The sequence below is a fragment of the Berghia stephanieae genome, chromosome 4 (genome assembly GCF_034508935.2).
Source record: "Berghia stephanieae isolate SIO BIC M18660-M18661 chromosome 4, UCSD_Bste_1.3, whole genome shotgun sequence".
NCBI classification, from domain to species: Eukaryota; Metazoa; Mollusca; class Gastropoda; order Nudibranchia; family Aeolidiidae; genus Berghia; species Berghia stephanieae.
Window position 1 is genome coordinate 72,335,276 of NC_088363.1, and position 14,145 is coordinate 72,349,420.

General features: G+C 34.4%; 1 protein-coding gene across 1 annotated transcript; it reads left to right on the plus strand.

The window, feature by feature from the left end:
• Positions 1-1,009: 1,009 nt before the first annotated feature.
• Positions 1,010-12,171, plus strand: LOC144971172 (uncharacterized). The gene is made up of 6 exons (XM_078911656.1): positions 1,010-1,298; positions 2,936-3,001; positions 4,220-4,305; positions 5,476-5,593; positions 7,765-7,823; positions 9,110-12,171. Exons 1-6 carry the CDS (start codon positions 1,101-1,103, stop codon positions 9,213-9,215), a joined length of 633 nt encoding a protein of 210 aa, XP_078767782.1. The 5' UTR covers positions 1,010-1,100; the 3' UTR covers positions 9,216-12,171.
• The last annotated feature ends 1,974 nt before the right edge of the window (positions 12,172-14,145 follow it).

Sequence of the window (14,145 nt, forward strand, 5' to 3'; positions counted from 1 at the left end):
CATCGTCCCAAAAAGGTATGATGTTGGGATAGATTGGTCCCCGGAAAGTTAATATATCAGAGTGAACAACTTGCATTCACAATCCCACTTGAGTCTGCTGCTAAGCAATGTGTAAACAAAACGTTGATTGGATGCGCATGACATGCTGAAGGGTAAATTGCAGCATAGTTCGGGTTATTTGCATCTAATAGTGGGGGGAAAAAATCTGGGTCACATTTATTTTTGTTTTGACGGTGTCAGCTCCTGCTTCTATTGATGTTATACGCTTAGCCAAAAAAAAAAAACAACAAAAAAACAAAACAAAACAAAAACAAAAACAAACAAAACAAAACAAAACCTTACAGCATTCGCCAGCCGGATAAAACGTAGCAACACACAAAACTAATGTATAACCTTGAACGTTTATAGTCTGATAGATAGAATATAGTGAGAACTACTAATAAAATGTCTTGCTAAAAGCGATAACTAAGAGATGAATGACGTCAACTTCGTTCCTTCGATACGGATAAGTATAGAGGGGACGAGGTTGACGTCACTCAACTCTTTGTTATTGTTGTTAGCCAGCCATTTTTATGAATAATTCTCACTAAATTCTATTAATCAGACTATAAACGTTCACGGTTACAAATACTTTTGTGGGTTGGTATGTTGTAGACCCTCTGGTGGATGTTGTGAGTTTTTTGTTTTTTGTTTTCTATTTTGCTAAAAGCACAGCATCAATACAGACGCTGTAAAAACGCAGTATAAAACATAAATGTTTTAGAATAAGCAAGCACAGGCTTTTCAGCTTCCCGCTCCCAACGTTTTCGGTAGCCTGTAATTAATGCAATGAGCAGTCAAAGCAAGCTGAGTTTTTAGGACTTTTTCAATTATTTGTTTGGCAGTGTATCATACTCCACATGTTCATAAAAATTGTAGCCGATGTACCTAATTTGAGCCCACGGACCGTTGAAAGAATGCGAATTTCTTTTCAACCGGATGTCTGCCAAGTCACCAAAAGTTATAACGACAACTACAACTACAACACTGCTGTTGTACCTCCCTAAAAAAAAATAAAAAAATAAAAATCTACCTATGATTGATGACTGAAAGTTCTCGTCATGACGGATCTCAGCAAAAATCTTAAAGACTACTTGTCAAGATCGAACAAAAATGGAGCTTCATCAACAACCAAGTACAGTTTACTTGGCTCAAATTGGTTTTCATCGAAAGGGGAAGAGATTGAAGATAAACCGGAGACAGAGGTTGCTAACGGATGGTTTGCCGACGCCAAATCAGATCCACTTCTTCCCAGTCTCGTAAGTAGAGAACACTTCCCAGGTCCAGATGTGATTCTCCATCATAATCTGACATTATATTGGGATAGATATAAAGCTGTAAATGAAATTCAAAGTCTGGGAGACCTTCCATAAGCTACTACATCCAAAGTATTCTTGTTCTAGTAGAGGGTTTGGGAGGGGGGACAGTTTGTTTTTTTAAAGTCTCCCCCATTCGAAACCCCCTACTAGAAGTTCTAGGAGTTTGGAGGGGGGAGACTTAAAAAAAAAAAAAAACAACTTTCCCCCTCCCAAACCCCCTACTAGAACAAGAATACTTGGGATGTAGTATATTATGGAAGGTCTCCCCAAAGTCTTAAGTATGAAAATGATTTAAATTTAAATTCTTTTGAGAAAAAACATGAACTCGACCTTAATTATGGGCTGTTGTTAGTTATTGTCATGATGATGATGCCTGCCAATTCAATAAAGTAGAAAAGGCTGTTGTTATTCTCAGACATGGCATAAAAAACCTGGACATTTGATTATTGGCAGACCCCGTCTGGCAATAACCAAAAACCTGGCCTTTTCGTTATTGGCAGAAAGTGAAAGATTTTAATACAAAATGCCAAACTGGGTGTGAAAAAATACCAAATATTCTGGAAAAAAAATGCCAGTGGTCATTTGTGTCCCAAATCAGTTAATATCAAGTGATATTTAACACAAGATGAAAGTAAATAGTGCTCAAATGTCAAATCCAGATTATAAAAAAAAAAGCAAATGGATAAATGAAATGTAAGTTTTTGTCACTTTGAAATGAAAACGTCAAACTGGCAATTCGTCTATTTTTTTCACCCAGCAAGAAACTTGTTAATCATCAAATCTGTTCATAATCCACCAACGATTAAAATTTTCACTAGACACTAGAAAGAAGACAGGGAAAAAATAAAAGTGGTGGAATCAGGATTGGAACACACAGCATCGATTCCTACAAGCCTTCTAAGGCAGATGACTTAACCATTCGGCCATGACATCCACATGAATGTCGCCGCATGTTGTGTATATAAAAAAAGGGTCAGAAAAACAATCTTGACTGCACCTGGAATCAATCTTGGTTCCTTTGCTTGCTATCGGGACCTCAATGATGAAAGTTAAACTTGCTTAAACATTGAATTACGCAGTGGACACCATCACAGTGCCCTGAATGTAGCCTGCATGACAGGCTAAGTTCATGGCGCCTGTGAATTTAGCCTACCGGGAAAGGCCAGGCTAGATTCACAGCATTCAAGATTGATTTTTGTTGTTGTTTGTTGCCAGGCTATTTCAAGTTGCGGTGAACCTAGCCTGGCCCTACCCTTCAAGGCACTCTGAACACACTCACTGCATATCAATTAATGATAATAATAATAATAATAATAATAATGATAATAATAATAATGATATGACATATATATAAGGTGCATTACGCATGAATAGATCTCCCGACACTGTTCACCTTATTGGTGTTCACTGTCAGAATTGGTGTTTGTCTGCCTTCTACATAATAAATAAAGAGAGAAAAAAGCAGTCAGACAATAGACTATGGTTGTCTACCATACAGGTTGAACCGTTTAAAATGTGTCTTATATCTGGAAATAATAGGTTATTTTGCAATTACTGTATCTTCTTTATTTTATCAGAGCAAGAAACAAAGAATCCTTGGGTTTATTATGTGTTTGCTAATGGGAACATTTTGCTTCAGTGTGGTAATGTATTTTTATATAAACTTGTTAATATTGTACCATTGCATAAGTAAATTGACGTGAATTTAGCATGCTGACAGATGGCTTTGGCATAAATAAAAGAAGCAAAAAGAAAATAATTCCAATCTAATTTATTTATGTCTATATGACAACTATTCGTATATTGAAGGCATCCAACTCTAACCACAAGATAGGTGATTTTGAGAATAAAAAAGTTTAAATAGATTGTTACTTCTGCAATAACACTTAACATGTTTTTCGATCACATGACTATTCCTACCAAATCAGCTAAAACAAAATAAAAAAATTACTGCACATGGTACTTGCATGGTTAGATTCAGATGTTCTCGATATCTATTTGTGTCAACTTTCAATATTGGATAGATACAGATAAGCCACACATATGACTTATACAGTGGATGTTGACATCATTCAGGTCTTTTTTGTATTGTATTTGGTATCACCAGAGAGGTGATAGGGTTGTACTGAATTCTCTCTAACTATAAATGTAGTTCGAGAGCATTCTTGTGGTATGACACTCGCTTTCGGATCAGAAGGTCCTGGGTTCGAATCTTGCTCGGTGCATAGTTGAGTCCTTGGAAAGGCTCTTTACTCACATTCTCTCATCGTACTCAGGTGTAAAATGAGTACCTGGCCATTAACAGTGTTGTCTATGTCGGAAACAAAAATTATAATATCACCTAACAGGCGTCATGTCTTGTTCTACTTGTTGCTGTTGGTCAGGCTTTGAGCATGTTTAGTGATAGTGGATATCGTGCTATATAAAAGCTCAATTTAATTTATAAATGTAACAGGCTGCATACCACTTTATTCTGCTTTTAATATTTTCTTGTTTCTAATCTCTCTGAGGGAAACTATAATAGAGTTATAAGCACCTCTTGGTCGCTGTAAGCTGTAAGGATATCTCCTCTATCGGCTATGATAAGGTGACTTGATTAAGGCATTGTATTTTAGTAATAGTAAACAGTAAATAATGAATTTATATAGCGCCTAAACATCCATGTTAATCGTGCTTTGTGACGCTTTACATAATAAAAAATACAAAAAAACAAACAAAAAGGGTAAAAGGTTCAAAAGAGGAATTTAAAAAAAAACAAAACAAGATTACCATAACGAAAATATTTATAAAGTAGACCTGTCACCTATTATAATTACAATAGTTTAATGATTATCTCAAATTTATTTACTCTCATTTTCCAGGCAAGCTTATACATTCCTTTCCTGGTGTTAAAGGCCAGAAAATTTGCTCTTCTCTACACAATGGGCAGTCTCTTTGTTATATCAAGGTTAGTAAAGCTAATTATAGGGTTGTTGATCTGGAGCAACAAATTTAGCTGGTATGAATTTGAAATTGTGCAACAATGGACGAAATATTTCTTGGACAACTGAGAAGGTTGGGTCAATGCTCATTATGTATTAGTTATAGATCAAAATGAAGGTATGGGGTTCTGTGCACGGTGATTCAGATGGAAATATTGTGGAAGCCTTAGTTTCCTTTGATGTTCAATGCCAGGGTCGATTATCGATGTATAGATGTCAAAAGTGAATAAAGTCCCTTGGTTGTGAGATAATTTGAAACAGCAAGGTGAAGGTAACTAGGACTATTGTGTGATGCAAAGTTCTTTATTCTCCTTGAAATTATTTCGTATTTATTTAATGATGTTTACACAAGCAGTGTGACGAATCATGAGAATGCTTGAATGTTGTTTGTACCCGATTTGTCATGAATTTCATTATGAATGATTTAAATTATTAATTTCTCATTATTCTTAACAGTAATGATGATTTTCCTCGGATCTGCTGAAATCCGCTATTTTTGAGTCAGAGGAGGAATTTCCTCCTATTAAAAATAATTACATTTCCCCCAATCAAATGTACTGGCAGTGAGAGAGTTGATGTATGGTGGAACTAATTGGTGCCGTTTCCCACTCTTCAGAGGTTAGCTAGAGTATCAATGATAGTTTACCATCTCAGTTGCTTTAAATTTGGGGTTAGTGCAGTGTAATGAGCCTTGAAGACGTTCAAAATTTTCCTCCTTTTTCCCTTTTTGTCACCATCAACGCACATGATAAGGTATGATAAAATAGGGAGGAAAAATAGAGAGTCCATATCCATAGAACACTTACCGTACCACCTGCTTCCTCTGCCACCATTATATTTTATTATTGTCATCATCATTGCTTCACAGTTCAAAGATTTCCTTTTTGACAATTGTTATTGAATGTATACCATAGAACTCACTGAAAATGAACATGCTTGAAACGAACTGCTAGAAATAAAAAACTCAAGACTGTGAACCATTTCTCCCCCCCCCTTCTTATTTCCTCTGTAATAAAGAAGCAGTATTCTAAAGAAACATTTTGTTATGCCTGGGGTGTATTTGGCTTTTTAACCAGCCCCTTTCCTGTTCTTTGTTAATAAAAAAAAAAGTACTGGTACCTTTTTTTCATCCTCAGCTTTGCCTTGTTGTGGGGTCCATGGCATCATGTGAAGCATCTGTTTTCAGTGTCTCGTCTCCCATTCACTCTAACTTACTTTGGAACCATGTTTTGTACTCTTTATTTTTCTTTATGGGTAATGTATATTTATATAATTCATTTTATCTTCAGACATTTAGTGACTTTACTGATAGTTTATGTCAAAAGTCTGGTAATTTAGAATTTTCTGGTTCTTCTGTTATTTTCATCAGATGGCTGATAGTAAAAAATCTGGCTTGAAAACATTTTTGCTCAAAAAATGAAATCGATAAAAATTTGACCAAAAGAAAAAAACAAACAAACAAATAAAAACTGAAGAAAAATAATTTGGTTTAAAGTGTAAAGAAATAGCCCGGTATCGTGTTAAAAAATTCCTCATATTCAAAACAAAATTGGCTGATGACGAGAAGAAAACAAATAAACAGGTGTTGAAGGGGGCTAGGGAGTAAGGAATACCATCAGAAGAGAGGGAGGGGGTTAGGCTAACCTTCCGGGATACAATGACTTTATACCATTAAGGAAATAATATGTTTTCTTAATTGATATGTTTTAATTTTGATATTGGTTCTTAGCTATTCTTCCCCTCGTATATCCACAGCAAGGAATATTGTACCTAATTGATGTGTAAAGGGTAAATTATTTTGCTGACCATGTCATTTTTTTTCCATGGTTTGATGTGTGACATGAGTTTCATACATTTCCAATCAAGTTCAAAGGGGGTGGAACAATAGATTGATCCGAGTCTGAGCGTGCATTACCATCTTTTTCCCTGTCCAAAGTGACATGGACCTCAAAATGATAGGGGTAGGGGCTAAGCTAATGTTTTAAACAATTGATGGTACTTACATTTGTTAAATGTGTTAACACCTATGTATGTCCAATTGACATCACTTTGGATGTCTTTTGTTTCAGCATTTTTTATTAGAATAAATTCAGTGGCTAGAAATTCATAAAATACACAAATATGATATCACAGAGGTTTTCATGGGATAGTTGGCTTGATCAAATGAACAGTGTGTCATACAGCAATAACTATAATAAAAGTAACAGCCTATTAAATGTGATGTATGATGTAGAAGAACTTGTTTAAAAGGCTATCACGTGCAACAGAAAAAGAAAAACCAAAAAAAATAGGGATGACTTGTTTTTGCACCCCCCAAAAAAATATTTTAAAACCCCGAACAAATCCTCCTTCCCATCCCTACCCCGATCCTGAAAGAAGAAAAAAAAAATGGATGATAATTCTAAAGAAAAGACAAAGAATGAACAAGTTGGTATACCAGCTTTTTAAGTCTAGATTTTTTAACCAGTCTGTTTCATTAGGGTAGATGGTCTTGACACGACGGAAGGGCTTGTGGGACAACTGACATCTCCACTTCCAAGCAAAATGGGAAACCTGGCTAATTGGGATGATTTTGGCAATGACAGACGTTTCCCGATTATAGGGGTCTCACTGTATTAGGAAACTTAGTTTCCAATAACTTAAAAGAAAGGTGAAAAGTTAGAATTGAAAATAATAAAGAAATGAAAGTTCAGGAATTTTCAGATCAGGTTGATATTAATTCATGTCATTATTTCAAGATTTGACATATGAAATGTAAATGTAGTAATATAAGAGCGTTGGGATAGAAATACTATAAGAGCGTTGGGATAGAAATAGTCAAAAGTATCCATTGGACAGAGACAATATGTGATTTTTTCATTGTCTATCGTTAAACCCATTATCATAAGAATTGATGTAAATTTCTTTGAATTGATCTTCTTTGATATATGCATTACAATAATACTCAAACCCTTAAATCAGAAAGTGCTTTTGCATAGACAGTTTAGTATATAAGGTTTAAGCCATATTTATTATTATTATTATTAATTATTATTATTATTATTATATTATTATTATTAATTATTATTATATTATTATATTATTATTATTATTATTATTATTATTATTATTATATTATTATTATTATTATTATTTATCGTTATTTATTATTATTATTATTATTATTATTATTATTATTATTATTATCATCATCATTGTTATTATCATTATTATTTATAATAATATAATAATATTATATAATTAATCTTAATAATAATAATAATAATAATAATAATAATAATAATAATAATATAATAATAATAACGATGATAATAATAATAATAATAATAATAATGATAATTATTATGATTATTATATTAAGTTAGCTAGGGTTATTGCTAAGCTTAGGAATCATAATGCATAATTCTGTGTGTTCAATTCCTCAGGTAAAAAGCACCATTTTCACAGTCATATTTGCCATTGCCCAAATCATTGCTCTAATTTGGTAAGTGTTTGTCTCTTTGTCTATCACAATATTCCTTTGGATGACAGTGAGTGTTCTGTTTACTTACCTATCCTCTTGGTGCTTCAGTTGCACATAAGGCTGACACAGAAGATCTCCAACCGGTTTGCTGCCATCTTTGACATTTCTCCCCATGTCCACTTCTGGGTCTTCATGTTACGCTCCAGGGTCTCTCTCCAAGGGTCTCTCTCTCCTCCCCATTCCCTGTGGGGTCCATCTGAGGGTGACCCTTGATGTAGCATCATGGTTCATCCAGAGCACATAGCCAGGTCACCTCCATCTTCTTCTCTTTACAAGAAGAGAGACGGGCTTTAGCCCTGTTCTCTTCATCAAGTTGCTGTTTGAGATAGTTGTTGGCCAGAATATCCTCAGTATCTTTCTCAAGCATTTGTTTATGAAGATGTCAAGCTTTTTGCAGATGCTCTTTGTCAGCTTCCATGTTTCAGCACCATATAGCAACACAGGGAGAATGTTGGATTTGAAAAATCTGATCTTTAATTGTATTGATCTGTATCCTCTTTGACTTCCCGATATTTCCAAGAGCCCCAAATGCCCTCCAGGCTTTAGAGAGCCTCTTTAAAATTTCAGCCTCTGAATTTTCATTTCTTGTACTCTTGCTCCTCAGATAAGTGAATGCCTGAACATCCTCTTATTCTTCGTTTCCAAGCTTCACTGGTGTTTGTGATTTGTTATGGGTGTTCTGTTACTGATAATTAATCGCTTGAAGATAGATACATTGACATTAAATCCCTAACCCATATGTCTACTTGCTCACTTATGGTGTTTTCAAATCTAATTCCTTCTACCTTTCATAGCTGATTAGTTTGAAAAGTTCTATACCATCCATACAATCCTTTGACAGACAGGCTTAAAGATGGTGTTACTGATTCTTAAACTAAAACTTGAGCTTTTATATATTGTAATATCCACAAAACATGCTCAAAGCACGTTACAAAGGGTCCCTGACCAATAACGCGTAGAATGAGACATGACGCCTGTTAGGCAATATTACAATATTTTCAGACAGAGACAATGCTGTTTTTGGCCAGATACTCATTTTACTCCTGGGTATGGTGAGAGAATGTGAGTAAAGAGCCTTTTCCAAGGACTCAACTATGCGTGAGTGAGGCTCGAACTCAGGATTTTCCGATCTGAAAGCGAGTGTCATAAAAATAAAACCACTCATCACACATTCTTACAAACGCACACACTCTCACAGATATGTAATTTTCTATCAAACTAATAAACAATGTGTCTTTTTTTTTCAGGTATATAGTTAGTTACATTCCCGGAGGACAGACAGGGCTAAAATTCTTCACAAGTATATTCTATGCAGCTGCATCCAAAACAGTTGGGAAAACCTTACCTGTATAAAAACATTCAAAGAAGGGAAGGGATACATAGATGTGCATGGTTTGACGATGAATGAATGAATGAATGAAATATTATAGATGATTTGTCGGGTGAGAATGAGTGGTCCGAGAGAAAACATGGCTGGTTTGTTGTGAGAGAAAATTATGGGTGATTTGTTGGCAGTGAATGAGTGGTGGAAGGTACATGTGCATGTTTGCCATGAATGAATGAATAAAAAATTGTTTACTGGTGTAATAATATAATAATAGGTTGTGTGGAAGAGCAAGTTCTAAAATGTCATGAAATGAACCATCTTTGTTGTAAGGTCTATCTATGAATTTGAGCTTTTATATACAGTGCAATATCCACCAAATGTGCTCAAAGTACTTTATCTAATGCTTTTAAGAAAGTTTAAGGATATGGTCATTGACTGGAATGGTGATAATGATCGCACTTTACACATGTACATCACTCAACTTAGGTGTGGATAGGTCCCTGGTTAAGGCAGTGATGAATATTGTAGGAGTGCTATAACAAAAGGACTCTTACTCGAATTTAGTGTGACCTGCCAAGAAAATATATAAAGCATTGTAAAGTACAGTGAGCAAAATGAGATGAGATAATCTGCAAATGTTTTTTTTAAAAACAGTCTGCAGCATGACAATTCAGAGATCAGCCATTTATGACTTTTCATCAAATAATCAGGAAAGATTGAGATTTGTTTAAAAAAGGAAAAAGAAAAATGAAAGTTTTAGGCTTAGATACATTTGGTTGGAAGTTGATTGATTTCACGAGGCTGAGACGGTTTTGTGTTGGGATTTCACTTAAATTGAGCAAATGAGATCGTTGGGGTTGTCACATCTTCTAATAATCTATTTTGAAAATATTTTCCACATAAATTGCATCATCTCTTTGATATGGAAAAACGAGATAGAAATAAATATTCGCGTAATAAAAACAAGCTGTTGTCACACAGGAAGGCTGACTCGATATCTATATGAATATGTGGGAACCAGTAAATGTCAGGGAAGTCATTAATTTTTTTTTTTTTTTTTTTTGGAGGGGAAAAGGTGTATATTTTATATGGTGGGAAAGCACTTTGCTTGGGATGGACTGGCATCCTACCTAGAGGGTAGCAATTAAGTAATTAGGTGTAATAATTGGCACTGTCTAATAAGTGCTACTTAAAGATCCACACGTCTAATTCTAAAATAGATATTCATTTCTGTCATTCTACTTTGTTGTAAATGATAATGATAATAGTAAAATGGAGTGGAAACTTCATTTTAATTTACTAGGACATCCGTCTTTGTAAATTAGATTGAAGCTTTCATTTAATTTTTGTTATTTATTTCTTTGAACTTCAAGAGAAACATTTGTTTTAAATTGTTGTTATATTTGAAAGTTGTTATTTCTCTAATACCATGATTTATATTGATATTGGCTTTCAGTAAACAGACAGTTTTGGAGGAAATGAGACGATTCCAAAAGGTCATTTTCATAATGCTTCAATTTGAAAAGACATCAATATTAACTAATCATTTGGTTTTATGGGTTTAAAAATTGCTTCTCGAATTTAAAAAAAAAAGAGGCAGGCGCTAAAAGAATAGAAGGAATAGCTACTAAAATGACTAAATATTGTGGACAAAGTATTAACTAAGCTTTTCCAGATATTCTTTTGATGACAGGCAATCAAGTTTTGAAATGATTTTTACGTTATTTAAAATTTAAGCAAAAGAAATTGATGAAAACCAATTTTATTTTATTTTTTTAATTTAAAAAATAAATTTCTGATGCCTTTTTGCGTGGAAGCGGAAGTGTTACAATAACGACCTTTTGGCATTGTATTGTATTATATTTTTAAGTATATTTATTTATCTAATATAAAGGTATCAGTGAAATACACTAATACACTCCTACTTGTACATATAACCAACTCACTGAGACAATGAAAATTATAGTGATCTAAAGCCAACTAAAGGCTACAATAATGAAAACCCATGTAATTCATTTATTTCCAAGTTACTTCCACTCCCCTTGACTGGGTGGGGTTCCTGACCTCCCTCAGTGGGCAGGGATATACTTACTGCGTCTTCTATCCTATATCTGTTTTCCAACTTGCTTTGTCTTTGTCTTGGAATGAGATTACTTGGTTTTGTTCCGGTCCTCGCCAGATGCCCTGGCTGAGAGGGAAACAGTCAAATGTATAGTTAATTTTGGGATTGGGAGATATTTTTTTCCTTGTAAATCATCTCTCTGTTACGCACTGTATTGTTTTCTTTATATTATATAAGATTTGTAAAACATTTGAGTGTTTTCCTCTTAGTGGGGACCTGTGCTTGTGAATGGATGAGACTTAGGTGATCTCAAACTAAGTACTTTTATAGTGTGCTCTTGGAATCTACATCTGTTTCCAATTTGAACCAATTCCCCTTTGTCTCCCCTTTTCTTGGGTGCTTTAATTGTAATTCTAGAACTTTTTACTTTCCCATTTTGTTCCTTTTTACTGGCGCTGATATGACCTAAAATGTGTTACAAGCGCTGTAAAACCCTTAAAAAACAAAACAAAAATATTACTTCCCTTGGTAATTACTCTTGCAATCAACCAAGCACTATCATGCTAGTCTTCTCTTGTACTTGTAGGTGTAGTTTGGTTTTGAATGACAGAAAAGATGATTATTGTGTTTGTTTGATTCTATAGGCTGCGAAAAAGTACAGTGGTGCATATAAGATGATGCTTTTTTTTCTGATCCGATCAAAAATATGGAAATTTAGATTTTGGCATCATATGAGAAAATTCATTTAGGAATGGAACAGATGCAAAAATAATTAGGGGAAGAAAAACAGAACAAAAAAATAACTGGTTAGCTCGTCAAAATTGAGAGCTCATAAAATGTGAGTTTGTTAGATACAAGTTGGAGTGTATGTTTGAATTCTCTGAAAATGGTTAAATAAAGGTATGATCTGTGCTAACAAAGTTTGTGTTGTTGATTTTTATGTTTTGATTGAAATGAGTGAAATGACTGATGCATAAATCCAAGAAAATGTTTTGCAGTATGTATTTAACTATGACACTAAACTTTGCTAATACCCTTAAGTTAAGAAAAAGTATGACATATGTTGTCATTTTGCCCGGTTCAATTTTTGTTTCTTCTTTGCCAAATTTGAAACAAGCTGACAGAGACTATTTGCTGTATAGCTTATTGTGAGACAGAACTTTCGAGGGGGGGGGGGGGGGGGGGGTGGCAAGCAGGTGGTTCTTTTAAAAAAGAAGGGGAGGGGGGGATGTGCAACAAAGAGGTGGAGAAAAAAGGCTTCCATGGCAAAAACATTTTAACTGGACTGAGACAAATGCTTGTTCATTTTAAACCGGACTTTGATTAGTTGGGTTATATAAGGAGGAAATGGGGGCTGAATGAAAAGTTTATTTTAAACAAGATATTCTATAAAGAGTCTTATTTGGACTCCACTGTAATACTACCATCTAGATGGACTGAGTATGTATATATATATATATATATAGTGATAGTACAAAGGTATTTTCATTTTCTGCAAAGATCCTGTGAGGTGATGATTTTGTCTCTATGTACAGAAGTACATTTCTTCTTCTACCTTCTCCAGCTCTCTAAATCTATTTTCCTTTTTTGTTGTGCTTGAATGACCCATGTGAATTGCAAGGGCCTTTAAACCTTTTAAAACAAACAACAACAATCTACTTATAGGGGGACATTTAGTCACAGGAGGATCTTGATAGCTCAATTTGTAGAGCACTTACTTCACACACAAAGCGAACAGGATCAATCCTCGATGAAGTCAATAATAGTTTTTTTTCTGATACCCCATCTCCTGTCCAGCAGTGATTGGTTAACTGAATCTGTTATGCTTTTGTTTCTTTTTAGGGGTTTTACGCACTTGTGATACTGTTTTGTCATTAAAAGGAAGATGATAGAGGAAAGTTGTAGATAAGAATTTGGAAACACTGAAGAAAAAGGTAGACGGAAGATTCCATATCGCCCGATGTGCCTATTTTGTCATTATTTAAAAGTCCAATTCAGGACAAAGCATCCTGCTGTGAAGGATAAACTAAAATATGTTACAAAGGGAAATATACAATACAATATTCAATACTAATAATGATAATAGAATATAACAGTACCAGAAAGATGATTTACAAGAGAAAAAATAGCATCTCTCAAAAAAAGATACTATACATTTGACTGTCTCCCTCCCAACCTAAGGATCCCCACCAGGACCAGGAAATGAACTGAGCAATCTCAATTCAGAACAAGGACAGAGAGTAGCAGTAGGATGGAAAGGGAAAACAGATATGGGGGATAGAAGACAAAGCAAGTGACCTCCTTCCCACCATGGGAGGATCCCACCCAATGAGTTGTAGATCTGACAAAATACTTTTCATATAAAAACAAGGGTCCTAACCAAAGGGTAGTAAGCAATTAATTACTATTGTCCACTTTGTTTGATAGAAACCAGGACAACTCCGACAATTGCAGATCCATGGACAGACTAGATACATAAATAAATTACACTTGGAATCTGCCTTTTCTTATCCCTATTTGAACTTCACTCCAACTCATATATGACAACAAACTAATTTTTAGGGTCCCAAGAAGTTTATTATATTATTATGAACTTCTTGGGACCCTGAAAATTAGTTTATGTTTATTATAATTCCGTATATCATAGTAGGAACAGTTACCCTCATCAATATTTCTATGGGATGAATTAATGAAAGTGTATTTTTTTACTAATAGACGACGATAATAATGGACAACATTGAAATCATTTACAGATTTTAGGTTGAGTTTATTCATGCAAACGACACCCAAGACAAATGAAGACACTTGTTTGACTGGAGACATATCAAGAGAAAACCACCCATGAATGTTTCTGGTTAATGATGACTTTAAAGTCCAACCATGTTTGTTTGTTT

Bases quoted from the DNA above. Each gene is read 5' to 3' on its own strand.
- LOC144971172 (XM_078911656.1), top strand. From the start codon at position 1,101: ATGACGGATCTCAGCAAAAATCTTAAAGACTACTTGTCAAGATCGAAC. The intron at 3,002-4,219 runs GTAATGTATTTT...CTCATTTTCCAG, and splicing joins GAACATTTTGCTTCAGTGTG to GCAAGCTTATACATTCCTTT. The intron at 7,824-9,109 runs GTAAGTGTTTGT...TTTTTTTTTCAG, and splicing joins CAAATCATTGCTCTAATTTG to GTATATAGTTAGTTACATTC.